The 27512-nt window shown below is 42.1% G+C and overlaps 1 protein-coding gene across 1 annotated transcript in view; it reads right to left on the bottom strand.

Annotated features, from left to right (window-relative positions):
• Nucleotides 1–6600: 6600 nt before the first annotated feature.
• LOC309560165 (galectin-4-like) overlaps nucleotides 6601–27512 on the bottom strand; it is a 26176-nt gene continuing 5264 nt past the window's right edge. The window contains exons 3-10 of the mRNA XM_082263730.1: nucleotides 25474–25681; nucleotides 22416–22535; nucleotides 16171–16209; nucleotides 16043–16081; nucleotides 13374–13400; nucleotides 11593–11681; nucleotides 8429–8594; nucleotides 6601–6774 (exon numbers count right to left, since the gene is read on the bottom strand). Of these exons, the coding sequence (XP_082119856.1) occupies nucleotides 6628–6774; nucleotides 8429–8594; nucleotides 11593–11681; nucleotides 13374–13400; nucleotides 16043–16081; nucleotides 16171–16209; nucleotides 22416–22535; nucleotides 25474–25681 (835 nt within the window). The 3' untranslated portion in view covers nucleotides 6601–6627. The remainder of the gene's footprint in view (nucleotides 6775–8428; nucleotides 8595–11592; nucleotides 11682–13373; nucleotides 13401–16042; nucleotides 16082–16170; nucleotides 16210–22415; nucleotides 22536–25473; nucleotides 25682–27512) is intronic.

A 27512-nucleotide genomic window follows, 5' to 3' on the forward strand; every position in this document is an offset into this window, starting at 1 on the left:
TGGTTGAGGCCAGTTTAGATTGGAGGCAAGAGACACGGTTGGAGAACGAACTTGTTTTATCCTTCCCTGGACCTTAGGAAACTTTGCTCCTGTGTATGAGATTATCTTCTATAAAATTATGTGAAATCATGCCAGTATTCTATCCAATGCCCTGGTTGGTGAGCCCCATTTTTTGAGGGGGTCCCCACAGTGAAGCTGTGGGCTCAATGTGGCACCTGCACCATGCCTGGACATCTGTTTTGCTCCTAATTTTCAATATATTATTTCTATCAACCAACTCCTGAAGAAGTTTTAACCACTTGCCGACCGGGCCATAGCCAAATGGCGGCTACAGCGCAGTAGGAGCTGTCCGTTTTTCGCCAGGTCCCGGGGACCCAGCGCATCATGGACCGGGGAAAAGGGCCAATGACAGCAGACCTTTACCACGTGATCACTCCGTCCAATTATGGAGCGATCACTTGTCAACAAACCGGCACATGTCCGGTTCATTTCTCTCCTCTTCTCACACACTGTACACAACGATCGGTACAGTGTGCGAGGAGAGGAGAGCAACTGCAGCTGCACTCCTCCTCTGCCTCCTCCATACCTCAACTGTGCCTCATCTGTGCCACATCCATGCCTCATCGTGCCACATCCATGGCCATCCGTGCTACATCCATGCCCACCCATGCCACCTCAGTGCTCATCCATGCCACATCCGTGCTCATCCATGCCACATCAGTACTCATCCGTGCCACGTCAGTGCTCATCAATGCCACATCAGTGCTCATCCATGCCACATCCATGCCACGTCAGTGGTAATCCATGCCACATTCATGCCATGTCAGTGCTCATATGTGCCACATCCATACCACGTCAGTGCTCATCCATGCCACGTCAGTGCTCATCAATCCCACGTCAGTGCTCATCCATGCCACATCCATGCCATGTCAGTGGCAATCCATGCCATGTCAGTGGTAATCCATGCCACATTCATGCCACGTCAGTGCTCATCCGTGCCACACCCATGCCACGTCAGTGCTCATCCATGCCACATCCATTCCATGTCATGTCAGTGCTCACCCATGCCACATCCATGCCACATCAGTGCCACATCCATGCCATGTCAGTGCTCATCCGTGCCACATCCATGCCACATCAGTGCTCATCCGGGCCACATCCATGCCATGTCAGTGCTCATCCGTGCAACATTGCTCATCCATGCCACATCCATGCCATGTCAGTTGTAATCCATGCCACATTCATGCCATGTCAGTGCTCATCCGTGCCACATAAATGCCACATCCGTGCCACATCAGTGCTCATCCATGCCACATCAGTGCTCATCAATCCCACGTCAGTGCTCATCCGTGCCACACCCATGCCACGTCAGTGCTCACCCATGCCACATCCATGAGATGTCATGTCAGGGCTCACCCGTGCCACATCCATGCCATGTCAGTGCTCATTTGTGCCACATCAATGCCACATCAGTGCTCATCAGTGCCACATCCATGCCATGTCAGTGCTCATCTGTGCCATGTCAGTGCTCATCCGGGACACATCCATGCCATGTCAGTGCTCATCCGTGCCACATCCATGCCACGTCAGTGCTCACCTGTGCTCATCCATGCCACATCAGTGCCACTACAGTGCCTCACAAAATTGTAATGGGTAGTCAGGAAATGACGGTGTTCCCTGCATGTTGGGCCTCTGTATGTGGCCAGGCTGTGGAAAAGTCTCACATATGTGGTATCATCAAACTCAGGAGGAGTAGCAGAATATAGTTTGGGGTGTAATTTTTGCTTTGTACATGCTATGTGTTAGAAATATCTTATAAATGAACAACCTTGTGTAAAAAAAAAAAAATCGTTTTCATTTTCTTTCCACTCATTATGCCTCAAAGATTATACGTTGGGGTGTTTGCTTTCCAAAATGGAGTAATTTTTTGGGCGTTTCTATTGTTCTGGTGCTCCAGGGCCTTCAAAAGTGTGATAGGATGTCAGGAAATTATATGTGTATTTATGCTCCTAGAATGCTTGACGGTGTGACGGTGCTACTTGGATGTTGGGCCTCTGCATGTGGTCAGGCTGCGTGTGGTATCACCATACTCAGGAGGAGTAGCAGAATGTATTTTGGGGTGTAATTGCAAGTATGCCAATAAAGTGTGTGAGAAAAAACTTGGTAATATGACCATTTTGTGAAAAAAAAAGAACATCTTCCATTTTACAAAGAAATGTGGGAAAAGAAGCTTTAAAAAATTCTCCATGCCTCTTACTTAATACCTTGGAATGTCTACTTTCCAAAAAGGGGTAATTTGGGGGGTATTTGTACTGTCCTGGCTTGTAAGGCCCCTTTCACACTTGCGGACCATTCAGATCCGCCTGTCAGTTTTTCAGACGGATCTGAACGGATGCCCCATGCATCTCTATGAGGCATCGGATGTCAGCGGAGACATGTCCGCTGACATCCGATCCGATCCTGTCCATCAAATCCGGGCAGATGGGAACCCTATTTTCCATCCATCTGGAGGATCGAATCGGATGGGATCGGATGAGAATGGACAGGCGGTCCATTTTCATCCGATTCTCCCATAGAGAAGAGTGGGAACCTGACAGCTCTGTCTCTGGAGACAGAGCTGCCATCCGCCTGCTCAGCGGGGGATCGATAAACGGAGTCCGCCAGTGGAGTGGCAAGTGTGAAAGGGGCCTTAGGGTCTTTGGCCAAAATTTATGAAGAAAAATGACTAAATTTGCAAAATTTTAAAAGATAAAACGAAAAAAAATGCATTTTTTTACAAAATTTTCGGTCTTTTTTTCATTTATAGCGCAAAAAATAAAAAACCCAATTATGATTAAATACCACCAAAAGAAAGCGCTGTTTGTGTGAAAAAAGGCCGAAAATTTCATATGGGTACAGTGTTGCATGAGTAATTGTCATTCAAAGAGCACTGAAAGCTGAAAATTGGTCTGGTAAGGAAGGGGGTTTAAGTGCCCAGTGGGTAAGGGGTTAAACACAAAACATGTTGAGTAGGAGGTGAATTTTATCAAGATACCGTATATTATTTTTTATATCGGGTTCATACACATTTACATTGTTCCTTTACTGGCTGTTGATGTAGCCTATCTTTAGGTGTGACTATATCCTTTATGGTCATGCATGGTGCTTGTTAGTATTCTTTTTACACTTTATGTACAAATAAACATATTCAATTGTATCTAGATTATCTGTGGACTATTTGCCAAGAGGTCATACCTAAGTCCTATTTTCTTTTTCCTTAAGTTGTAATTATAATGGGATGTGGTGTGACTTCTTGCCCCCCAATAATACCCCCATTTTTTCTTTATAAGACAAATAGAAAGACTTCCATTATTTATGACTTCTGAAAATAGTAGTTGCCTGGCTGTTCTGCTAATCCTCTACCTTCAATGGTTTGAGTCAAGGGCCCAAAACTAGTATGCAGATTAGAACTTCTGAATTTCCCTATTTCCCTAAGTATTGAAACCAAACCAGCATAACAGATGGAGTCAGGGCCGGCACTCCCGCTAGGCAAACTAGGCTGCCACCTAGGGGCGCACTGTTGCCTAGGGTAGGGTGACCATTCCCCGGTTTTGTCCCAGCTTTGCAGGGCCAATCCTGGGTGGGTGCACCGTGAACTGGGGCAGGGGGGGCGTGCCCAGGGCCAGCCCTGCCATAGGTTCCTTGGGCTGCCTTCGGAAGGGAAGGGGGGGAGGGCGAGGACGAGCGCTGCATGATTAAACAGAGCAGGGTTCTTCTGCTTACCCGACACAGCCGCTGTAATGTGAAGCCCCGCCTCCTGGACCTCCGCCAACCTATGATAGACAGCACACTGGTGACGTCTATCATAGGAGCCGGTCCAGGAAGCAGGACTTCACATTACAGAGGCTGCGCTGGGTAAGCAGAAGAACCCGGTCCTGTTTATTCATGCGGCGCTCTAATCCCCATACACTGGTCACTCTGCATTGATGGAGCACACTGGTCAGTGGTCACTCTGCATTGATGGGGGCACACTGGTCACTAGTCACTCTGCATTGATGGGGGCACACTGGTCACTCTGCATTGATGGGGCACTGGTCACTCTGGATTTATGGGGCATTGGTCACTGGTCACTTGGCATTGATGGAAGCACACTGGTCACTCTGCATTGATGGGTGCACACTGGTCATTGGTCACTCTGCATTGATGGGGACACTGGTCACTCTGCATTGATGGGGGCACTGGTCACTTCCTCTCTGACACACTGCTCCCCCACCCTGACACACTGCGAGTGATGCAAGTATTTTTTTTATTTATTGGGGGGGGGGGGGGGTTGCAAGTAGCTGGACTTGCCTAGGGCGCAGAATAGTCTAGCACCAGCCCTGGATGGAGTCAGAAATGATAGCCTACATATTTGTTTTACAACAGGTTAACTTTAAACCCATCACTTACATCCTGAAATGGCACAGTGATACAAGTTAATCAATACTCTAGGCAAAGAGTGGGATCCTGAAATCAGATTGTATGCGGCTTGTTTATTCTTAAGTTATCTCTTTTTCAGCACCCTTTGAACAAAATGCAGTATAATGGTTTTTAAGTTAAACAAAAGTTTATATGATGTGATAATAGAATTAGGATACTGATGTTCCATAAACAAAGAATATAAGATTGTGTGATATTACCATATAGAATATCACATTTCACAAGTTTAAGAAATTCAGTATAAAATAATGTTTAGATGGTATTTTGTTTTGAAGGATGTAGCCAAATGTGAGCCAGAGACCTCCCTGTCTTTTTGGGATGTTCACACCAGGGAACCTACAGGCATTCATGGTTCACATGCCCAAAACCTAAAGAGTAACTCCCCTTTTGTGGCGTAGAAAACAATCCCCTCTGGGTGATTAATGTACATTACAAGAATTTTATCAAACTTTGTAGCGGAGTCCTACCTATTTATGTTCTTCAGAAAAAAAACTATGTTCTTGGAATAAGGATTCCTGATTGTGAGTGTCAATATAAGCAGATAATGCACTTTCTGGGGAAGACTAAGGCCCCTTTCACAAGGGCGATCTGATCCGCCTGTCAGTTTTTCAGGCCGACTGGCTCGGATGCTCCATGCATCCCTATGGGGCAGCGGATGTCAGCGGAGACTTCTCTGCTGACACCCGCTGCTATCCGATTCCGATCCTGTCCGTGAAATCCGGACGGATGCAAACCCTATTTTCCATCTGCCTGGCGGATCGGAGCGGATAGATAGAGGAGAGCGGGGATCTGACAGCTTTGTCTCTGCACACGGAGCGGAGACGTCATCCGCCTGCTCAGTGTGGATCGGCGGATCAATCGTCCCCGCTTAGCAGAACGGTCTCTGTTCCGTGTGAAAGGACCCTTACTAAAACTGAATCTGGTGCGGCTGTGCATCGTTATCAATCAGCTTCTAACTTCAGCTTGTTAGATGAAGCTTTAACAATATAACCTGGAAGCTGATTGGTTAATATGACCAGCTGCACCAAATTCTGTGTGCATCAATTTCAGTAAACCTCCCCCTCTGTGTTTTATTGATTAAGTTGCAGTGTCTGTGTCCCCTTAGAAATAATAAACCCTTTGGGAGTATCTCACTAACATAATTTTTACTGAAGAGGGTGCCTAAAATGTTGCACAGTGCAGACTTCAGGGAAAGTCAGTGAGCCAAATCACACAAGCAGGAAATAACATTTCTAGGGTAGTTCTGTATACCAACTGTGTCCAGAATGCCTCTAGGGTGCCATATTGCATTGAATTGTATTGAAAATTACAGCAGCTGCAGTTTTGAAATGAAAGGTAATTTTTAATAACATTTAATTAGAATATGGCTTGTGTAGCAATTGTATATGTTATATATATTTTTATTTTGCCTTTTTCCCCCACAAAAGTGAAGTTATCTTTTTTAAAACAATGTTTATCATTATATTTTAGACCTGCTTATAAATTATATTTTAGAGAATAATACTATTTCACAAAATATGGAATCAGTAACAATTTTTAATTATTCCTTCCTGCAGATATCATTGTTACCCACTGTTTGTTGTCTTATTTGTATTCATTTTAACAAATATTATTATTTCTATTAATAATAATACTAATACTATTATGTTGAAACTACAGTTGACTGCTTTAACATTAACAATTGGTCTTCTCACAGGAATTTACAATCTTATTACCCCTTTCCTTCCCTGCAACATTTGACAGCTTCTAATCTCATTATAGATTTTAATAAATATTAACTATTTTCTTGTTATTATGTATTCTATATTTTCTATTGCACACCCTGTATAAAATGTTTGCATACGTTTTTTTAACATTTTATAATAAATGAACACAAAAAAAATACTTTGTAAGGACACTTAATAATGGACATTGCCTGTGAGCGAGATTACTAGTTTCAAATATAGTGACTAGATCAGTAGTATTTTTTTTTTATCAGTCTGTCACAACCCCTTTAACATTTACATTTCGAGCAAAATAAATAAAACACCCAGTTTTATTTGAGAAATGTATTTTTATTGGCTCCAGATAAGGTTTGACCTGTGTGTTGGCCTAGTCAGAATATATAATTTAGAAGTTACCAAACAGACTTATTTTGCTGCATATTGCACCAAAAAATGGGTACATCCTTTAAATCTGTACAAGTGACAAGACAATATCTCCTCCAATTTCCAGTGTGTCAATCATTTGCAGGTTGGGGAAGCGGTGGGAGTATTCACAGAATTGCTGTCCATTCACATATATCTTGTAGCGTCCATTGCCTGTACGGATGGAAATCTGGGAGAAGAGAACATAATACGTGTCAATGGAGGTACAAGTTGATTGTATAAGCCACTGTCCAAAAGCTGACTATATACAGTGTTTCCCTGAAAATAAGCCCTACCCCAAAAATAAGACCTAGCAGGATTTTTGGGGAGGGCTGCAAAATACGCCCTACCCAAAATAAGCCCTAGTAAAGTCCTTGTAAAAGTATATAACCCATTTTTTAAAAACAATATATAATGTCCCGTGTGTCTCCTTTTGTAACTTTATTGTATCTTATTTACAGCGTCGCTGGGCGCTCACGTGACCCGCTGGAGATCTTCTTTTTCCCTCTCGGCTGACTTCAGCAGCCCCTCCTGAAATGTTTAGAGCAGGGCTGACATCAGCCGGGCTCTCGGTCCTTCCCTCTGCAGTGCTCAGAGTGGGGAAGAAGAGCTCCGGCGGATCACGTGAGCGATGTAAATAAGGTATTTTCCACAATAAAGTTACAAAAGGAGACACACTGGACATTATGTAATCTTTTTACAAAACAAATTACATATTTTTACAATGACTAAGGTTTATTTATGGGATTAAAGATGTCATAACAATGACTCCTAAGCTGAGAGGGAGAGAGGGGGGAGAGGGGAGAGGAGAAAGGGGACAAAGAAGACATCCCCTGAAAATAAGCCCTAGTGTTTTTTTGGTAACCAAAATTGATATAAGACCCGGTCTTATTTTCGGGGAAACACAGCACACACACACACACAATACAACCTAACTGTACAATCTCCGTGTATGTAGTACAATGACTGCCTGATCAGATACAAAATAAATCAATTGAGTAGGCAGGATTTCTCATTTCAGAAGTTCATATCAACCAACCAAAATAAGTTGTTCATTGGTCTGAATTTAGTACACTAAAGTCTATGGCTTTGTTTGGGTTGCTACTGAATGAAGCCCATAGAGATTTAAAACAAGAGAACAGCAATAGGGGGTTGGTATTGGAAAAATATAGCTGCAAACAGGGCCGGCCTTTGGGGTGTGCGAGCTGAGCGGCCGCACAGGGCGCCATTGGCAACAGGGGCGCTGTGCGGCCATCACAGCTCGCAGATGATCAGGCCGCACAGCGGGAGGTAAGCGGCAACTGCGGCCTGGAGGTTCAGTGTGGGGGTCTCTGATGTAAGGGGTGCTCTGTGTGGGGGGGGGTCTCTGATGAAAGGGGAGCTCTGTGTGGGGGTCTCTGATGTAAGGGGGGCTCTGTGTGGGGGGGGTCTCTGATGTAAGGGGGCTCTGTGGGGGGAGTCTCTGATGTAAGGGGGGGCTCTGGGGGGGTCTCTAATGTAAGGGGGTATTTGATGTAAGGGGGGGGCTCTGTGGGGATCTCTAATGTAAAGGGGTATTTGATGTAAGGGGGGCTCTGTGAGGTGTCTCTAATGTAAGGGGGGCTAAGTTATTAGTGATCATAAAAAAGTCAAATAAAGTGCAAAAAAGTGCAAGAAAATGTGCGGGGGGGGGGGGTTTGGTCACGCGCGCGGTGGGGCGCCACAGGATTAGCTCGCACAGGGCGCCTGAACACCTAAGGCCGGCCCTGGCTGCAAAGATAATAAGTAGAAATTTTTATTGGGCTGGACTTATTTTTATTTTATTTTTCCTAGAGGTGCTCCCTGACGAACTTAGAAATACTTACATCAAAATACTGGCCGGCTACAAAGGGATTAAATGGAGCGCTCCTTTCTTCACTTCCCCAGCTTCCTCTCAATAAGCTGTTTCTCACCACTGCGCCCTCATTCAAACGGACATTGAAATGCAGAGCAATGTCATTAGTTACAGATGACTTAAAGTTAATGTGGAACCTGGAAAAAAAAAATGCATGGGAGACGGTTAGTCTATCATCAAGGAACTGGTTAGGCAATTATTGGTATGTCTCTATTCAGGAAATACTACAGCAATGAACTCAGAACATGCTATAAAAAAGATGTTCTCCTTTTGAAGAGGTAAACCTCTAAAGCCTAGTACACACCACAAATTTTTTGGGTTGAACGAAAAATAAAAACTGACAGCTCAGGTTGGAGCTGCTGTACTAACAATCAGATGTTAGTACAGCAATCTCCCCTGCTGTTCTATTGTGTTCTTCCCCCCCCCCCCCCCCCCCGCCAGAACACTCTGGTCAGCGTTCTCAGCCATTGGCTGGAAGCACTGATCAGGAGCTGGTTGGCTGCCATACACACGGGTCGAATGTCAAATAGTTTTTATTGAACCAGCCGAAGTTGCGAGACTATCGACCCGTATGTACTAGGCTTTAGACTTACTTGCAGAGAAGCTGGTATGTGACCAAAAGTACCCACAGACATGAGATGTTGTGAGATCCAACCATTGTAGAACCAAAGTTCAAAAAACATGCACATTCATATTGACCTGGGCATACATATTTATGCCCTTTATAGAAACCCTGTCATGGATTAATTAACTCTTCTAAGGTTCTTGATTGCTCAGGATTAAACTATAGACATAGATTGGTTTTTGGTTCTAAAAATTGTATTCTAGTTGGGCTATTATCATTGTATGTCTAAGGACACCTTTGTTGTTCCCAGTTCTTTATCTTCCACATGAAAGCCTATGGGACATCTCAGCCATGATCAGATAACATAGTATAAAATAGTGTAGCGCAGTCCATGTATAAACTCAATTGGTAATAAATAAATTAAAACCAAACAATTAATAAAATGGCATTAAGATGAATAAAGGAGAAAGTTCATATGGTGATGTAAAAGATGATAAGATGATAAAAGAGACACAGTCCACTGGTGATCCGGTGAAAAAAATAGCAGCAAGAGTGACTTCTGTGCTCATAAAATTCCCATCACCTGGCACTATCTGCCTCTCACCTCCACAACTCGACCCCAGAGGGTCAAACAGCATGAACAATCACCACGATATTCAGCCAATGATAATCAAATGGAAAACAGGACCACAGCCTCCAGCATAAAACCGCCTAGAAATCGATTATGGCAGAGGATACAGCTTCCCAGATCGTGCTCAAACATAAGGAGAAAAAGAACAGATCTAGTGCTCTCTGTTGTGGTTTAAACGATTTATTGCTCAAATAAAAGTATTGCACTTACATTATATTGCACAAAAACGAGCATGTAATGCAGAGCCTGCAGCGTGCTGGATGGTGCCTGATTTCCGGGTAGTTAGACAGCCTTCGGACCGTGTGACCAATCCCCCGTACGCGTTACGTCATGTGGGCGTAGACTTCTTCAGCGGGGACTGTGGACTGTGTCTCTTTTATCATCTTATCATCTTTTACATCACCATATGAACTTTCTCCTTTATTCATCTTAATGCCATTTTATTAATTGTTTGGTTTTAATTTATTTATTACCAATTGAGTTTATACATGGACTGCGCTACACTATTTTATACTATATTACTGTGAAGGTGTTGGATTACCCTTTTAGTGTTAGCTGCTGGTCCTTGATAATTTTATTCAGCGCTGAATCTTTTACAATAATGATCAGATAACAGCCATGGCAACACTTGCTATCCTCCCAGATGTGAATTGTTTTGTATGGCATTGTACACACACAGCCATTCTCGATATCGTAAATTTCAGATAAGGGTTCAGGGTTTGACTATTTCTTGGTGCCCACCATCAACAAATCATATCAATGAGCAGAGGGCATGGAGACCAAGGAATGTGCAAAGTAATACATCACTGGAACTTTTAAGAGAAATGGAAAAATAGTTACTTTCTTGAATAGCGGCCATAATCTGTTTTTTTGCCCAACCTATCACTGCCACAATCACAGTGGATCTGATTTATACCAGACAGCCGATTCGATTATCTGCTCGCCAAAAGACATCACAATACATTTTTGGGTCATACCAGTGCTTTATAAATTGGCACCAGCCTCTCGTGGGAATGTTGGTAACTGTGTGGTGTGCAATCTGGGAACTACAAAGGGCGGTTTAACGATCTTGCAAACACACAATTGCCTGTATTCTTACAGACTTGAATTTACGGCATTCATAAAACTAAGGTAGCTGCAGCAAAGGGGATTAACAAAGAAGCTAGCTGAATGAGATGATTGCCAGAATTAAAGAAAGGGGTGAAATATTAAAAAAGTAGGCTGTTTTCTGTAAATAATTTTACATATAATATTTTCGTGTTTATTGAAGCGTACCTTTCATTACACAATATAGACAGAGGGTGATATAGCTGGTTGATATATATAATATGTTGGAGGCCAAAAGAAAGATGGTTAATATACCACTGGATCTACAGTAAAAAGCAACTCCAATGGAAAGCCTAGGAGGTGCAACTTGGGGTACTAGTCTCCTTCCCTGAAACATTTTGTGCTCTGATTTAACATTCCTTTTCTGCTTTTAATTAGAAAAATAGGCTTGAACATCACCCAAGAAAAAATTGGTTGTCTCCGATTACACATTCGGTGCATATTTTGACTCCAATGTAACAATAAGCTTGCAAATTTTTCTCGCAGGGAAAAGTTTTAGAAAAAAGCTACTGTATGTTTTTTTGTTGAGTTTTGCATTTGCAGATCTTAAAGTAAAAAGGGATGATCCTAAACTTTAATTAGAAAGGAAATCTCCTTGTATATAACATGATCTGAAGCTTGAGGGAGTGTACAATGCCACATATCCCAAATAATTGCCAATTCTGATAAAATAGAATACTTGCAATATACAAAATAAATATATTGTCGAATCGTAGCGGTGACCCAGATAACTGTCAACCTTGCTTACATTTCAGTATCATTATACAGAGGAAAAGGACACCCAAACTATTGGGATACCATATTCCCTGGTGTACAGTTGTGTTTTACTTACTTCTGCCCTCCTTGGGGTATAAAGCCTTTCACTACAAAGGTCCTTTTGGGTGACACTCCTCCAGGTATGTTTGCATAATAAGGAACTGGCTGTGGAAGATAAGGAAAGTTTCATGAGTGTAATAGTACAAAAACAGGCCATGTATATGGGAGCATGATGGTGTGCACAGTTTAGTAACGTACAGTATATCAATTACGTTTTTTGGGATGATTTCCAATCCGTTGCTATTGGGTAGGGCACTCTGCACATTATTATTACTCTTTCAACCTCTTTTTTGAATACGTTTGTTAGACAGACAGACACATTACATTAAGCTCTCTACACCAGGGCTGATAGGGGTTCCTTGAGCAGTGGTAGATTTGTCGCCCCAAAGGCTGCATTAGATGGTGAACTGATAGGATCGCCATGTGTTTGTATATAAACCGACCTTATAGAAAATTGCAAAGCGTTTTACTTTAAGGTCATTGCTAATGACAAGGGGGGACTCTGGTGGAAAGGAGGTTCAACCTCCACATATTGAAAGAGGAGCTAAAGTGCTTCAAAAAAGGATGGATGTGTTTCTAAATGCACAGAATATCAATGGCTAGATCATATAAAAAAAAATGTAGATTGTTGATCCAAATAGCATCTGATTGCCTTGAGGAATATAAAAGGATTTTTCCTTGGTAGAACAACATTTTATAAAAGTCTTTTTTTCCCCCTTCAATAAGTCTTTTTTCCTTCCTCTGGATCAACAATGGGTTTAAGGTGCCCCAGATGACGGCAGGTATGATGAAACGGGTAGGTCGGAACCTGTTGTGACGTCACTATGTCGGTGCTGGAAGCGATTGGGAAGCTATCCTGTAGGTACCCATGGATTATACACTTAAATTTGGAGGATATGTGATGGTTATTTCTTTTATTCAATAAACCTCTTTATATGCGGAGTTACGCTATGCAACGTCTTTAAAATACTTGAAAACTATTTTAAAACTTTAAAATACTCACAAACGAGTTCTTGATAAAAGCATATCACACAAGGAACGCAGTCCTCAGCATAGAGATCCAAGGGTGAGCCGTCCCCTGAAGTTGTGAAGGCTTACGCGTTTCGAGGCTTAGCCTCTTCCTCAGAGCCTCCTAAGCCTCGAAACGCGTAAGCCTTCACGACTTCCGGGGACGGCTCACCCTTGGATCTCTATGCTGAGGACTGCGTTCCTTGTGTGATATGCTTTTATCAAAAACTCGTTTGTGAGTATTTTAAATTTTCTTTAATAAACCTTCTAAAGGATAATGCACTAGGCCGGTGCGCCCCTGTGTTTGCTTGTTGTTTTCAGTGATTCCAGACTACCCTGGTCGTTCAAGGGGCAGCAAGGCCGAAGCGTTTTCCTGGGTTGCTGTGTTGATAGCTCTAAAAACAGCCACAAGATCATAGCAGAGGTTGACAAAAAGACTACACTACTCAGAGCGCAAGGAACTGGTGCTTTGCACCAAACATTTATGTGGGAAAGATCTGGGTCATGTGACAGCTGTATATTGATTAGTAAAAAGCTACTTAGATTTTTTTTTTTAGAAAATAATTACAGTGCCATCATCCGTATAAAGAAATAGAAAGGTCAATGTAAATTAAAAAGTGTGTGTTTAGGATCACTTTAAGGGACTGAGCATGCAGATTTTACATAAAATGTTGCATTAAACTTCAGATTAGTTCAAGAGATGTTGGAACCCCAACTCCTTCTAACCATCTTCACCCGGATAGACTCAGAAAGGAGGAAAGACATACACATATATAGTTGTGCACTAACCGGATTATACATGGGTGCTCCCATTACCTGTCAGAATAGGGAGAAACATGTAGGTTAGAACCAAAGATCTTTTTTTTTTTTTTGTTTTTTTTATAAATATTTATTGATATTTTTTTAACATACAAAATCCAAACAACAGAATAGAAAAATATAAAGCAACAGTATTAATGCAGCCAAATACCAGAGGCGACCACTCCAAGGCATTGTATAGTAGTTTAAAGAAAAAAAAAAGGAACAAAGTAGGGAAGTGGGAAAAGACAGAGAGGAAAAAAAAAAAGAGAGAGAGAAAAAAAAAAAGAAAAAAAAAAACAGAATTCGAAATTCAAGATTCAGCCTGAGCCTATTTGGGTTGCACCCCTCATATTGCCAAGAGAATTGGCCATGTCTCTAGTAGAATACCATTCAGTGAATCTAAAAGGGCGTATAATATCTGCCAGGGTCTCTCCTGAAAATGTATATTCCAGAAATGATCTCCATCTGATAAAAAATCTCAGGGTAGTACGTAGGTTTGAAAGCATAGCATCAAGTCTTTCCAGTTGGCATAAGGACAACAAAGATTGTTGAACCTGTGAAAGGTTTGGTGGGGTGGGGGTTAATCCAATTAGCCATGTACAGAACCAAAGATCTTAAACAAGAACAGCGTGATAGGATGTATTCATGTAGACATATACATTGGATGGACAAGTTATGGTCAGTTTGTTGCCCACATATTTAACATTTAATTACAGCTACTAGTAGTTATAAAATGAGTCACCCATCCTGACTGTTACCAGTAGGACAATGGTACGTAGGACAATGAACCCTGATTATAACTGCCAGCTTCTGGGGGGGGGGGGGGGGGGGAGACATTTGATTTGCTGGACAGGAAACCTGCCCTAATTGCTACTTTTCCCCCTTATAACAAATGGCGCTGTCAGTATCGGTCAGCTCTCCTTCTTCCCTTCTCGGACCAGAATGTTCATGTGTGCCTCCAGATGCCAGTGGCTGCAAGTTTGTGGAGATCCATGAAGATATTATGGAAGGCAAGGGAATCCATGCAAAGTAAAGTAACCTACCCAAGAATACTGTAGTGAAATCAGTTAAAGGATAACATCTAAACCATCCCCATAGAGTACCCTTGCTTATTGCACTTTTCCTAAACCTGTAGCTCTTTGCGATGAGGTTTCAATAAGAACATGCATCTTTCTTTAAAAAGCAATAGTCTGAATACTCACAAGGCTCCATTTACTAAGATGGAGAAGTTAAAACTGATGTTTAGGTATGGCAATTTTTATGATCACCTTCTGTCAAGCAGAAAGAGCCATACATGGACTGAAATTCAGCCAGTTCAGCACTTCCGATCTATCTATGGCAAGCAGCCCCTACACACTTTTTTCGACCTACTGCAGTGCGGTAAAGTGTGTTCCATTAAGGCAACTTATATAGAATGGTCTGCCAGCAATGGATAAAATAAAAACTATCCCAAAAAAGCATGGCATGTGCTCCATGGTGGGCCGCTTATCAGAGTTTTTGAGCCATAAGCTTTTGTGGGAGTACACGTTTGCTAAAAACGCTACAGCTAAAAAAAGAAAAAAAACGCTGGAAACCATTACTGCAAAACTCGTTTTACAGCTTTCTACAGCTAATGCTACTGGCACAGTTTTGGTGCTACACAGGAGGAACATTTATTTCACTTAAGTTTTGTGGGAATTTTTTTTTATGAACTTTATGTTTGTTTTCAATTTATGTTTGCACATTCACAGTTTATTAGATTTAAAGCACTGCAATTTGTTACATCATATTTTTTTGGGTGTTTTTGTATTGCACTTATATTGCTAGCAGCTTCAACATTGGTTTTATTTAGCGCTGGCTGCTTTTCCTTTATGCTGGAAAACCAGCAGCCAACAGGCATCCGATCAGCTCTTGCAGCCAATGGCTGCAAACGTTGACCAGTGTGTTCTGCCGGGCTGGGGGTGGAGGGGTGGGGAGTCTCCCTGTCAGAACACAATAGCTCAGCCGGGAGATCGCATAGTTAGTACAACAAGCTCCTGAGTTCTTTTTTTTTTTTTTTTTCAGCTGGGTTTAATGAAAAAAAAAAACTACCTGTGTGTATCAGGCTTAAGGAGTTACTTTGCATTTATTTAATACTAAAATATGTGACAAACCAATATGCTTTTGGGGTTCTGAGGGTCCCCCTTCATCATGGCCTCAGACTCAAAACAGTGAAAACTTAAAAAATGCAATTAAAGCCCAACTCTGGGGAATGTGAGAATTATCCCTTGCAGTGGTATTGCACTTACAGTGCAAAAGTTTAACTACTTGTTTAGGGCTAGAAGACATAGAAAATAAAATCTACTTATCCAAACCTCTGCTCCTCCATGCTTCAGTGGTCTAAGATCCTTACATCATCAAAACAATGCAGGGTCAATAGCCCTACATTATATGTGATAACGCTGAGGAACATTTCACTGCTGGAACGAGGGGGAGTCGAGGACCAGGTAAGATAAAGTGCAAAAACTCTCCCCAAGAAAAACTCTTACAGTGGGGTTTAATAATGCAAAAAAAATAAAATCATAATAAAAAAAGCCTACATGTTAGAAAGCAGGCTCCGTCAGTTATTTTTGGTGTAGTAGAATGGCAAGTAAAATATATTACTAGGTACATGAAGAAACAATAGAGGAAATACTCACAGGTAGGCTCATAGATGGGTAAGCTGGCAGTGTCATCGCCTTGAATAAGGAAAGAAAGGGACATGAATTATTATGTTGATCCTAGTTACAACTTGCATCTGTAGGATTTAGGTATGTATGATACTTACCCCTCCTTGTGGTGGGTAAGCAGGACCACCCATAAGAGCCTAAAAAACAAAAACAAAAAAAACATTTTTAAAAATTAAGCATATGCAAGATCATTTGATGTTTCTGCACTTAAAATGGAATTCCTAAACAGATTTACAGAACATTGTAATGTGGATGTTAGAATTAACTGTTACCAACTTTTTTTACTCTCCTAGAGAACCAACGCCATCATGTATTTGTTTTTGTTTCTACATGCAATTCTAATTTTACTCCCTCTTCTATTTAAAACCCAATTGAACTTTCAGTTTTAAAAATCGCTAAATATGTTTCAGGTGCACCAAAACAAAAAAACTGCTCAGCAATCAGTGGGGCATATCCTCAGCTATGTTTTGTGGCAGGCTGTAGCAGCAACATGGGGCACGCTGCCTCCTGCCACACTGCACCCAGGGCACCTGTTCCTCCCGCCCCCCCCACCCCTCTTTTATTGGCCCTGTTTGTAGCCCCTGGTCCACAGTGCTACTCTGTCTGCCAGCAGGGACTGTGCTGCTATCACAGATACTGCCCTGCACTTCCTCTTCTCCTCTCAAGCTGTTAAGGACAGGAGCAGCTGGGGTCAGAGAGAAACGAGAAACAGCGCACTGAAAAGCTGCAGGACTGTATCAAGCCACATAGAGAGCTGGAGGAAAGTCCCATCCACCACCTGAGATTACAGAGAGGAAAAGGAAATTGAGCTGCTGTTGATTGTGGGAAGAACCGAGCCTGCTGGTGCAACTATGACCTGTGGGAAATTGAGTCCCCAGACAGACCGAGCCAGTGTTTTAGATTAGAAGAGGGACTACATATCCTAGCATTATCAGAGCTCTGTGGAGAGGAAAGAGAAGGTCTGTTCCTGGGCTTGAGGTAGATGTGGTGGGGACTTTGGGTGAGACTGACTGTCCTGCAGTTTGTTAGCAAGACATTTTTCCACCGTATCAGGGACACAAAGAGGTGGAGTAGCAGACACCTCTTGGTACATGAGCATGCCACTGTCTCGGACGAGTGCTGCTGCCGGATTGTTGGGGGAGAACGCCAACTGAGTTTGCTGACCTGACAAAAGAAAAAAAAAAAAAGAAGGGGGAGAACAAATTTCACTTCAGGAGTTGGTGAGAGGCTGCTGGCCAAACCCTACTGCATCCTATTAAAGAGGAACAGTATTTTTTGCTTGGGATACAGTGCAGTTGCCTAAACCTAGGTTAGGAGAAACTTATCTTGATCTGGGCCCCAATATGCTAGCCCTCAGGGACTGGGTTTAATACAGACTGTTATTTCGGCAGAACCATCTCCAGTATAGGGCTTAGGGGTCATCCTCTGGACCATTGGATCATTATCACCGCTATATCCTATTTGCTACTGTACGTATAATTATTTGTTTACCAACTGTATACCATATTTGCCACTGTTTTATATATTTGTTTGAGTGGTTGTTGCCTTTTCCATTTCTCTAGTTGCTGCATGTATGTATGTTGTCACAAAACAATTCCCCTCTTTAGCCCGGGTGTGTCAGAATGTGTGATGCTGCTTACAGAATCATGGGCTCTGGGAAGAGGGGACAAGAGAAAATAGCGGCGCCTTGTGAGGCAAGCACAACATAATCATATAAGAAGGCTTTCTAATACATTAGCAGGCTTTGATAAGATTTTGTCCATTAAGCAGATTTCTTTCACATGTACATCTCAAAAGATAATTTACGTCTATCTCCAGTTGTGCTTAACATGGACCAGTGCCCAGGGTTTATGTCAGCATATGCAAGTATGCATTGAATATTTGCACATTATGATAGACTTACCTCTCAGAGCTCCTCCCATAGCACTTTGAGTGCCATGATCTCCATCGTCGCTCTGTTCCGACTGAACCTGAGCATTTTTCGACCATCTTAATTTGCCAGTCAGGGATGACATATTTCCTAGGCATGTGCATAGTTTTCAGCTATTAAAAAAAGGGTCCATGGGGATATTCAGAGGCCCACATTTATTTTTTTTCTTGGTAGTCCACCTCCCAGCTGGACTCCAATCCCTAATCATTATATTCCTCCACTAGTCATATTTTCTCCTTATCAGCATACATCGGGTAAAATAAGTATTGAACATGTCACTATTTTTCTAGGTAAATTTATTTCTAAAAGGTGCTATTGACATGAAATTTTCACCATCTGTAAAAACCCATGCAATCCATAAATACAAAGAAACCAAAACAAATACGTTTAGAAATTAAGTTATGTGTAATAAAATGGAATGACACAGGGAAAACATATTGAAAACATGAAGAAAGGGAGGTGCCAAAAGGCATGGAAATTAAAGACACCAGCTGAAATCTATCAGTAATTAGAAAGCAATTCTGCCCTTTGTCAGTGCAAAGTAATATCAGCTGATTCAATCTCAACCGATGGCCTATAAAAAGGTGTCTCATTACCAAGGTGTCACACAAGGACCATCTCATGATAAGAAGAGAGCTCATTGCTTTTACCCAAGACCTTGGCAACTTTATTGCTGCAAAATATACTGATGGCATTATATGCAGAAAGATTTCTAAACTTCTGGATGTCCTAGTGAGCACTGTTGGGGCCATAATCCGGAAGTGGAAAGCAAATAATTTCATCATAAACCAGCCACGACCAGGTGCTCCTCGCAATATTTCGGACAGAGGAGTGAAAAGATTTATCAGAAGAGCTGTCCAAGAGCCCAGGACCACTTGTGGAAAGCTTCAGAAAGACCTAAATTAGCAGGTACAATTGTTCTAAAGAAAACAATAAGTAATGCACTCAACTGCCATGGCCTGTATGCACCCTCACCATGCAAGACTCCATTGCTAAAGAAAAAGCATGTTGAAGCACGTTTAAAGTTTGCTGCACAACATTTAGACAAGGCTGCAAAATACTGGGAGAATGTAGTCTGGTCAGATGAGACAAAAATATAACTCTTCACATGCCATAATACACACCATGTTTGGAGGTCAACACCTACCAACAGTGAAGTTTGGAGGTGGGATCATCATGGTGTGGGGCTGTTGAAGGAAGGATGAATAGAAAAATGTACCAGGACATTCTTGATATAAATCTGCTGCCATCTACCAGAATGATGAAGATGAAACGAGGGTGGACATTTTAGTAATGGGCCATACACACTATAAGATTTTCTGAAGAAATTTTCCTTTAAACTTACCAAAACCATATAATATGAGGTCAAACCTAAACACTTTCAATTTGTATGCAATCTGGCAGGCACTTGCACTACAAAGAAAAGGTAAATCTGAAGGAAATCTAACCACAAAAGTTGGATAGTGTGTATCCAGCTTAAGACAACGATCCCAAACACAAAGCCAAAGGAAATCTCAATTGGTTTGAAAGAAAGAAACTAAAAGGGCCCAGCCAATCACTTGACTTTAATCCAATAGAAAATATATGGAAAGAACTAAAGATCAGAGTTCATAGAAGAGGCCCACAGAACCTTCAGAATTAAGAATTTTTGTGTGGCAGAATGGGCCAAAATCACATGTGAGCAATGCATGTGACTGGTTTCGCCATACAGGAGGGGTCTTGAAGTGGTCATTACCAACGCAGGATTTTGTACAAAGTATTCAATGAATTTCAGTTAGCGTGTGTAATACTTTGTCTTTGTGTCATTCCATTTTATTACACATTAACTTAATTTCTGAACTCATTTGTTTTGGTTTCTTTGTATATATGGATCGCATGGGTTGTTAACCAACATGTGGCGAAAATATCATGTCAATAGCACTTTTAGAAATAGATTTACCTAGAAAAATGGTGACGTGTTCAATACTTAAATTTTGCCTGTTGCATTTCACCCTCCACCGGTTTTCCCTTTTAATGATTAACAAGCTTCAGATTACACACTCGCTTTAAACATGATTCTGCAGCTACAAAGTCAGATCTACCATAAGAGTGGTTGCAGTAATTGCTCATGGGCCCATAAAGCCGGATGTGGCCACCCTTCCTAATATTTGCGATAGGAAATCAGGAACTTCTATACTTCTATAATAAACAGCGCATACTCAGACTGGTCTGAGGTAGTAAGCGGGGTCCCCCAAGGCTCAGTCCTGGGACCAACCTTGTTCAACTTATTCATAAACAGCATTGAGGACGGGATCAGTAGTTCTATATCAGTTTTTGCAGATGACACAAAATTGGGCAGGGCAATAACTGCACAGCATGAAGCAGATATCCTACAGAATGACCTGGACAAAATTACAGAGTGGGCAACGACATGGCAAATGAGGTTTAATGTGGAGAAGTGTAAGGTTTTGCAATTGGGGACTAAAAACATAAAAGCACAATACACGTTAGGGGGGGAACCCTTGGGGGAATCAAAAATGGAGAAAGATCTGGGAGTCTTGGTAGATGATAGACTAGGCAATAGCATGCAATGTCAAGCGGTAGCTGCCAAAGCCAGCAGAATATTAGCATGCATAAAAAAAGGGATGTATTCCAGAGATAAGACTATAATCCTTCCACTTTATAAAACTCTGGTCCGACCACATCTGGAGTATTCTGTCCAGTTCTGGTCGCCAGTCCTCAGGAGGGATGTGTTGGAGCTGGAGAGAATCCAGAGAAGGGCAACTAAACTAATTAGGGGATTGGAGGACCTTAATTATGAAGAGCGTCTGCAATCGCTTGATTTATTCTCCCTCAAGAAGAGACGCCTGAGAGGGGACATGATAGCAATTTATAAATATCTCAATGGTGATCTCGGCATAGAAAAAAAGCTATTCAGTCAAAGGGATTGCATGAGGACTCGAGGGCATACAATGCGATTAGAGGAGAAGCGTTTTAACCTCTGGCAACGTGGGGGGTTCTTTACTGTTAGAGCTACAAGATTGTGGAATTCTCTACCACAAGAGGTGGTTTCTGCGGGAAGTATGGTGGCTTTCAAAAGACTCTTAGACGTACATCTCGAGGATCAGAACATTCAGGGGTATGTGAGATGATTACGGCCACACACACCTACAGAAGTTGAACTGGATGGACTATTGTCTTAATTCAACCTCGCCTACTATGTAACTATGTAATATACCTCCCATTTAATAGAGATGGCTCTGAGAAGTGTCATGGGTGTAAGAGTGCAGCGAGACCTCCGAACCAACATAAGCTCCAGTAGGTTGAAAAAGCAAGATATTAAATATCTCCCAATCAAAACATCTACATCCAATACAACACAGTGATTGAAATTTGGTATTACAGAAGCACTTAGCAACTTTTCAGCCAAGACTACTGTCCTGTCTTCCATTATTGGCTTGCTCCATTATTACTAGCGTCAATCTCCAGCATGTTCCTTCCGTATCCAATTATGAATCATCAGCATTTGACTTCACTTCCACCCATGCCCTCCATAGATAAGAACATTGGCTGCACATTCATTTCCTCCCTCCTTCAGTCATCATGAGTAATGGTCATCTATTTACTCACTGAATCACCTGTTTGTTCCTTTTTTGTGAACTATGTCTACATAAAAGAGGTCATTGTATTTTGAGAAAAAAAAGCATGATCTGTTCCTAGTCATCTTATGACCAGCAGTAGCAGAACTCACAATTGATCAGCAAGGTTATATATGCCAGGGTGAAATCAGCAGCATGCAGTGGGTAGAGCATGGCTCTACACTGCCAACAACTTAAAGTGGAACTAACCTCCCTCAATCAAAATGAACTTTTTCTTTGTCCTTTTTATTGCTAGCCTTAGTAAACAGATACGAGGATACAGTATATTTACTGGTTTTAAACATTTTTGGTTTTTACATTTCTTCAGCTGCTTCCTGGTATCTGGTGGAGACTTCATGGGCACTTTTTGAGGAGGGGTTTTCTCAGCCAAACATCCCTTGGCCTGGGATAAGGGCAGATGAATTCCAGGAAGTACATGCTACACAAATCATCTGCCCTTACTCAAGATGGCTGTGGCTAGAAATGCTGGGGTCAAACTGATTTCTCAAAAATAGATAAAAGCATGGAGATATGGATGAAGGGGTTTGCTTTGAATACCAAAAATTATATTGGGTTTTTGGTTTGTGGTGTTCGGATGCAGTTAAGTTTCTCTTTAACAAAAAGTAACATTTTAAACACATACGCACATATGAAGGAGTCGTGCAGATCTCACTAATAGAATAAAACATTTTAGTGAAGGCCTACTTTAGGGACCATGATACATTATCCTTTGTCATCTTCTATTATGCCCATTCTTCTACCCGTTTCATAGTATCCTCCAAGTATCACTACTTACCCCTCCTCCAACGGTGGTGATGGACTGGATAGTGACATCTCCAGCCACGTGTACACATTCTACCCGTTCCATAGGTATCCTGTGGCGGTATTCAAAGAATGGAGCTCCGTTCACATTAACCTACACACACACATACAAAAAAAGAGACAATTACCATGAAAGAGTGACTTGCCTTTGGAAATTGTATACCAGCCTGATAATTATGATCAAGTTCAGAACATGGTCAGCCATTGTATGACTTATGGTATGTGTGAGGTTTATTGTCCTGTCCTAATTGTTCCTACTTTTTTGGGGAATTGCTATTCACTAAATCCTACAAGTCAGTGGCCACCAGACACTTGAGCATTCTTTAAAGTAACAAAAAAAAAGGGGGGGGGGGAGATAGAGTTTCAAAAAGACAACCATTTGAAAATATCATGTAATAAATAAATATACAAAAGGAGCCCTGTCAGCTATTGGAAATTACATACATACTGTGTACGATTGTCCTAAGATAGAAAAACAGACATGTGAAAATATTTTTTTGCCTGATGGAATATGGCCTATTCCAGCTCTTGTCTTAAAAATTATCTTTGGTTTCAAAGGTGCAACCTTAAAATTGCCCATTCCCTCTACCTCTACCTTATGTCTATGTGTAGCCTTACTGATAAAGTTAGAAAGCAGTTCTTTAAAGTGTGCAGTGTAAAGTGACGTCACATTGTTAGTGCAGGTACCCTGCAGTGCCTCCATATCTCTGAAGTTATTGTCCAGAAATCCCTGGGAGCCATAAAACCCAGGTCCCTCTAATATGCTAATACTAACTAGGAAGATTCTGGTTGGTTCTGCCGCATTCCCACACCCCATGATTGGGCACTGAAGCTGCTCATAATACTGATGTGCCAGTTTGCAAACAGGGGTGAGACAGAAGGGGACGGAGCCAAGCCCTAATACCTAGAATAAGTCATGCTCTGTATATTAGAGAGCCCTGGATTTTGGGACTCTGGAAAGTAACAGAGGAGGTAAATGGGTAATTGGATTGAATGGTGACAGTGTGAGCCACATAGCAAAAAAATAAAGGCAACATTCTTTGTGTCAGTGAGGACCTCTACCTACAACAGACCTTCCTTATCCAAAACCCCCAATAGATTTTTATATGGTTCAAAGTGCATATGCAAAACTGTCTGTTTTTAAAAGTATTACCTTGCACTGATTTATATTTATACGGAGTTATTTGAACCTTTGGGTTCTACCAAGGGATTGGGGGGTTTTCGTTTAGCAAGGTAAAGCTGTTTGAGATTCTATCAGCCAATCATGTGCTAGCATGTAAGCAGGTGCTTATGGGGTACCAGTGAATGCATTTCTGCTGTTGTATTAATTGCACTGTGTAGCTATGCAGAAAGTCCAGGATGCCCAGGATGGGAAGGGGTTAACTGTCTCAGAGCTTTCCCGGGTTTTCATGGTTCCTTCCCTCTCTTATAAGCCACATAATTACCAGAGGAGGGCTCCTTGCTCTCTCTCTCCCTTCCACATGGAATTTCAGAGGAAGGACTGCTGCAGCATGTAGTCCTGCTGGAGCACGTGGCCTCCCTTCTGGGTCACCCTGCTAAGATTCTCCCAGGAATCAGAAATAGACTTGCATCTCTGGAAGGTATGATCTGGGCAGCCTGCATTAGATAGTGCGGGGCTCGGTTTCATGTGTGCGGTTGAACCGTGTTGCTGAATCTTCAGTAAATGATATCAACTGTTTCATGCCCAGCCTGAAGTTATTGCAAAGGGGTGCATGAGGGTCCATGGTGGATCAAAAGAACAGGGCCTGTCATAGGTGTGCACCCCAAAGATCAAACATGTGTGTGTGTTAGAGATATATATATATATATATATATATATAAAAATATATATGTATTATATGTATACACACACACACACACAGTCCTGCTGTGCACTAAGCGTGGACCTCATGCATGAAATGAATTAGCACCAATGCCCTCACTACTGGAATGTCTGTCTGTCTGTCTGTCTGTCTGTCTGTCCATCCTTCTCTTATGGCAGAGCTGGTCAGAGAGAGATCTTTCTCATCTCCCCATTGGCACACAGAGTGATAATGCTAATGAGCACAGGGCGATTAGGGTATCCCCAGGCACATCTGACACACCCCATGTGCACAGCTATGGGGCCTGTAAGTACACGGGGTGAAGAGAAAGGAATAGAAGGCCACCACAAAGGGTTAACTCAGCGAAGGAGCTGGCGGGAAGTGTGTAGTTGCTACAGGCAACCATAGACGGGTGGAAATCTACAGCAACCAGACAGCGAGGAGTGGTACTAGGCATGGGTTGCAGGTCCTCCGGCAGTGAGGGGATTGGTGCTAATTAATTGCATGCATGAGGTCCACGCTTAGTGCATAGCAGGACCCCATTCTGTCACTGGGAGTGAGGTAGCAGAGTGGACTGGTGGAGTGGGACACGGGCTCAGCGGTGTCCCTCTTAAAATACTGCATTTGGAAGACAAGGTGTACAGTGTCACAGGAGAAGAGTATCTTGCAACAAAGGGCCTCAAATTGAATGTGTTACAGTGCAAGATGGACAGCTCAATTTTATTGTTGATCTTCGCATGACCACGGCCCGGCCTGGCCCTGGGCTCTAGTGAGCGTGTCCACAGAGTAGTCCCCACCTGCAGACTCCGCCCACAAGCATCAATTCCTGGCTTTTAAACTTTTTTTTTTTTAAATATGTGAATGGGTATTCAGAGAGAACACAGGTTTGACTTTTTTAAGGTAAGTGAACAGCCTTTACAGCTTTATAAAGTGAACTACAAGCCTATTTGGATATTTGGAACTGAAGGTGAGACAAAATCCTCCAGAAGGGCCAAAGGAGGAAAAAAAAAATTCTATATTGGAAAAAGTTTTTTTTTTTATTAGTATTTATCCTCACTTCCTGTCCCAAAAACATAACAAAGATAGCATTTTGAAAGTCACAGAAGCCCTTTTCAAATCCATCCAAAATATTTTTAAAAAAGCTTGTAGTTGGACTTTAGGTACACATTGCCTTCATACAGTAGAGGAAGGTTATACGGATTTTCTTACCTGGAAGCTTCCAGGGTTGACCAAAATGGCCATCTCAAAATGATGCCCTTTGCGGAAAGGGATGTTATCATTCCTTCTCTCCTCGCCCCCCCAGGAACCGCCCTGGAAGGAGTTACAAACGACATGGTCCCTCCCTTCGAAGCGGGGATTAAAATGGAAGGCAATGTCTGTGCCGTCATACTGGCCACAAGCCATGTTGACTGCGAAACTGAAATAGAAACAAAGCAAAAAAGAAAGAGTAATTCACAGGTTTCAAACACTGAAAACATCCACCAATTCCTCTAGTTCAAAATCAGAAAGGAAGGCGAGTATGGAAAGGACTGCGTTACAATGCAGCGGGGTAGACAGGATGGTAAATAACTGGCTACGTGTAAATTATGGCCACAGTCAAACTGCCAACATCTGACATGTATGTGTACCCTTCCAACTGCCATTCCACAGTAGCTGGAGAATTTATATTAGCAAACATAAATGTAACATGATCCTCCATTACCAGCTACATTTGGGGTTACATAAAAGGGAACTTGTAAAGAAGAGTGCGTTTCGGGTGGAGGAACTTGACTGGCCTGCACAGAGTCCTGACCTCAACCTGATAGAACATCTTTGGGATGAATTAGAGTGGAGACTTCGAGCCAGGCCTTCTCGTCCAACATCAGTGCCTGACCTCACAAATGCGCTTCTGGAAGAATAGTCAAACATTCCCATAGACACACTCCTAAACCTTGTGGACAACCTTCCTAGAAGAGTTAAAGCTGTTATAGGGTGGGCCAACTCCATATTAAACCCTATGGACCAAGACTGGGATGCCATTAAACTTCATGTGTGTGTGTAAAGGCAGGCATCCCAACACTTTTGGTAATATAGTGTATGCTGGTAATTCTACACTTTTTTAAAAAAATAAATTCTTTATTTTGAAGAAAACGGTAGAAAACGGTAGTACAATACAAAGATGAACAAATCGGTCAAAGCACATATCCTAAATCTCAGAGTTACGTATTACCAAGACCATTCGTTAAAGTGGAGCAAGAGTATATATTGCAAGGAGCAGAAGTGTTCTAAACTATTATCTGAACCTGGATACTCAGGCTGATAGAATGTTTGGTACAGACTCTGTACCAAACATTCTATCAGCCTGAGTATCCAGGTTCAGTTAATAGTTTAGAACCATAGGCGTGCACAGAGGTTGTGCCAGGTATGCCTGGGCACACCCTAATCACTAAGTGCAGTGCCTATTCCCACTGCCTCCCCCATGTTGCCCCCCCCCCCTCCCCACAGTGCTGCTGGCTTCCCTCCTCTCCGTCCAGCAGTTTCAGAGGATGTTTCATGTTGGGGAGTGGGGGAAGGGGCTAGTAGTAAATATGTAATTTACCAGCACCTTCCTTTTATAAATGACCACCGTGAATATACTCACTCACTGTGTTCATTCATAACTGAAGCATAGTAAACTGTTTACTATGCTTCAGTTTGTGAGTGCAGAGGAAGCCGCTCAACACAGAGCATTTCCCATTTATTTACTGTCCCATGCAGCCGAGGCTGCAGTGAATGTGTGTTTGAGCTTTGGGGTGCGCACCCTAATGCAATAGGCTGCGCACACCTATGGTACAGACAAAACAAGTCTGAAAACTTCTGGTAGAGGTGGTCAGTCAGATAACAGAGATCCTGGGAGTTTGTTTTTATTGAAGAAAGTTGGACGTTTCCTATGTCTCCTAACACATGTGCAAGGGCAGGGGGTTACCTTATTGACCATTCTGTTGCAGGTTCTACATTACATTTTGCAGTATTCTATTCCCCAGCTTCAGCAAAGTATAATAGTTGGGGTCTGAGCTTTAAAATCCCTTCTAAATTTTTACTGCTAACAATTTGGTTCATTGTGTATACAGTAAACGCAGAGCACCCCATTGAAATACTGTTACTGTACAGATTCTGCTGGGGAGGTCTGTAATATGGTTAATATTTAACCAGAAACACCAATAAACTATAATAAAAAATTTTTATAACCCAGCCTAGTGAGATCAGCAACATTATGCTCACATCATGTC

The sequence above is a fragment of the Pelophylax lessonae genome, assembly GCF_965119305.1.
Source record: "Pelophylax lessonae genome assembly, chromosome: 7".
Lineage (NCBI taxonomy): Eukaryota > Metazoa > Chordata > Amphibia > Anura > Ranidae > Pelophylax > Pelophylax lessonae.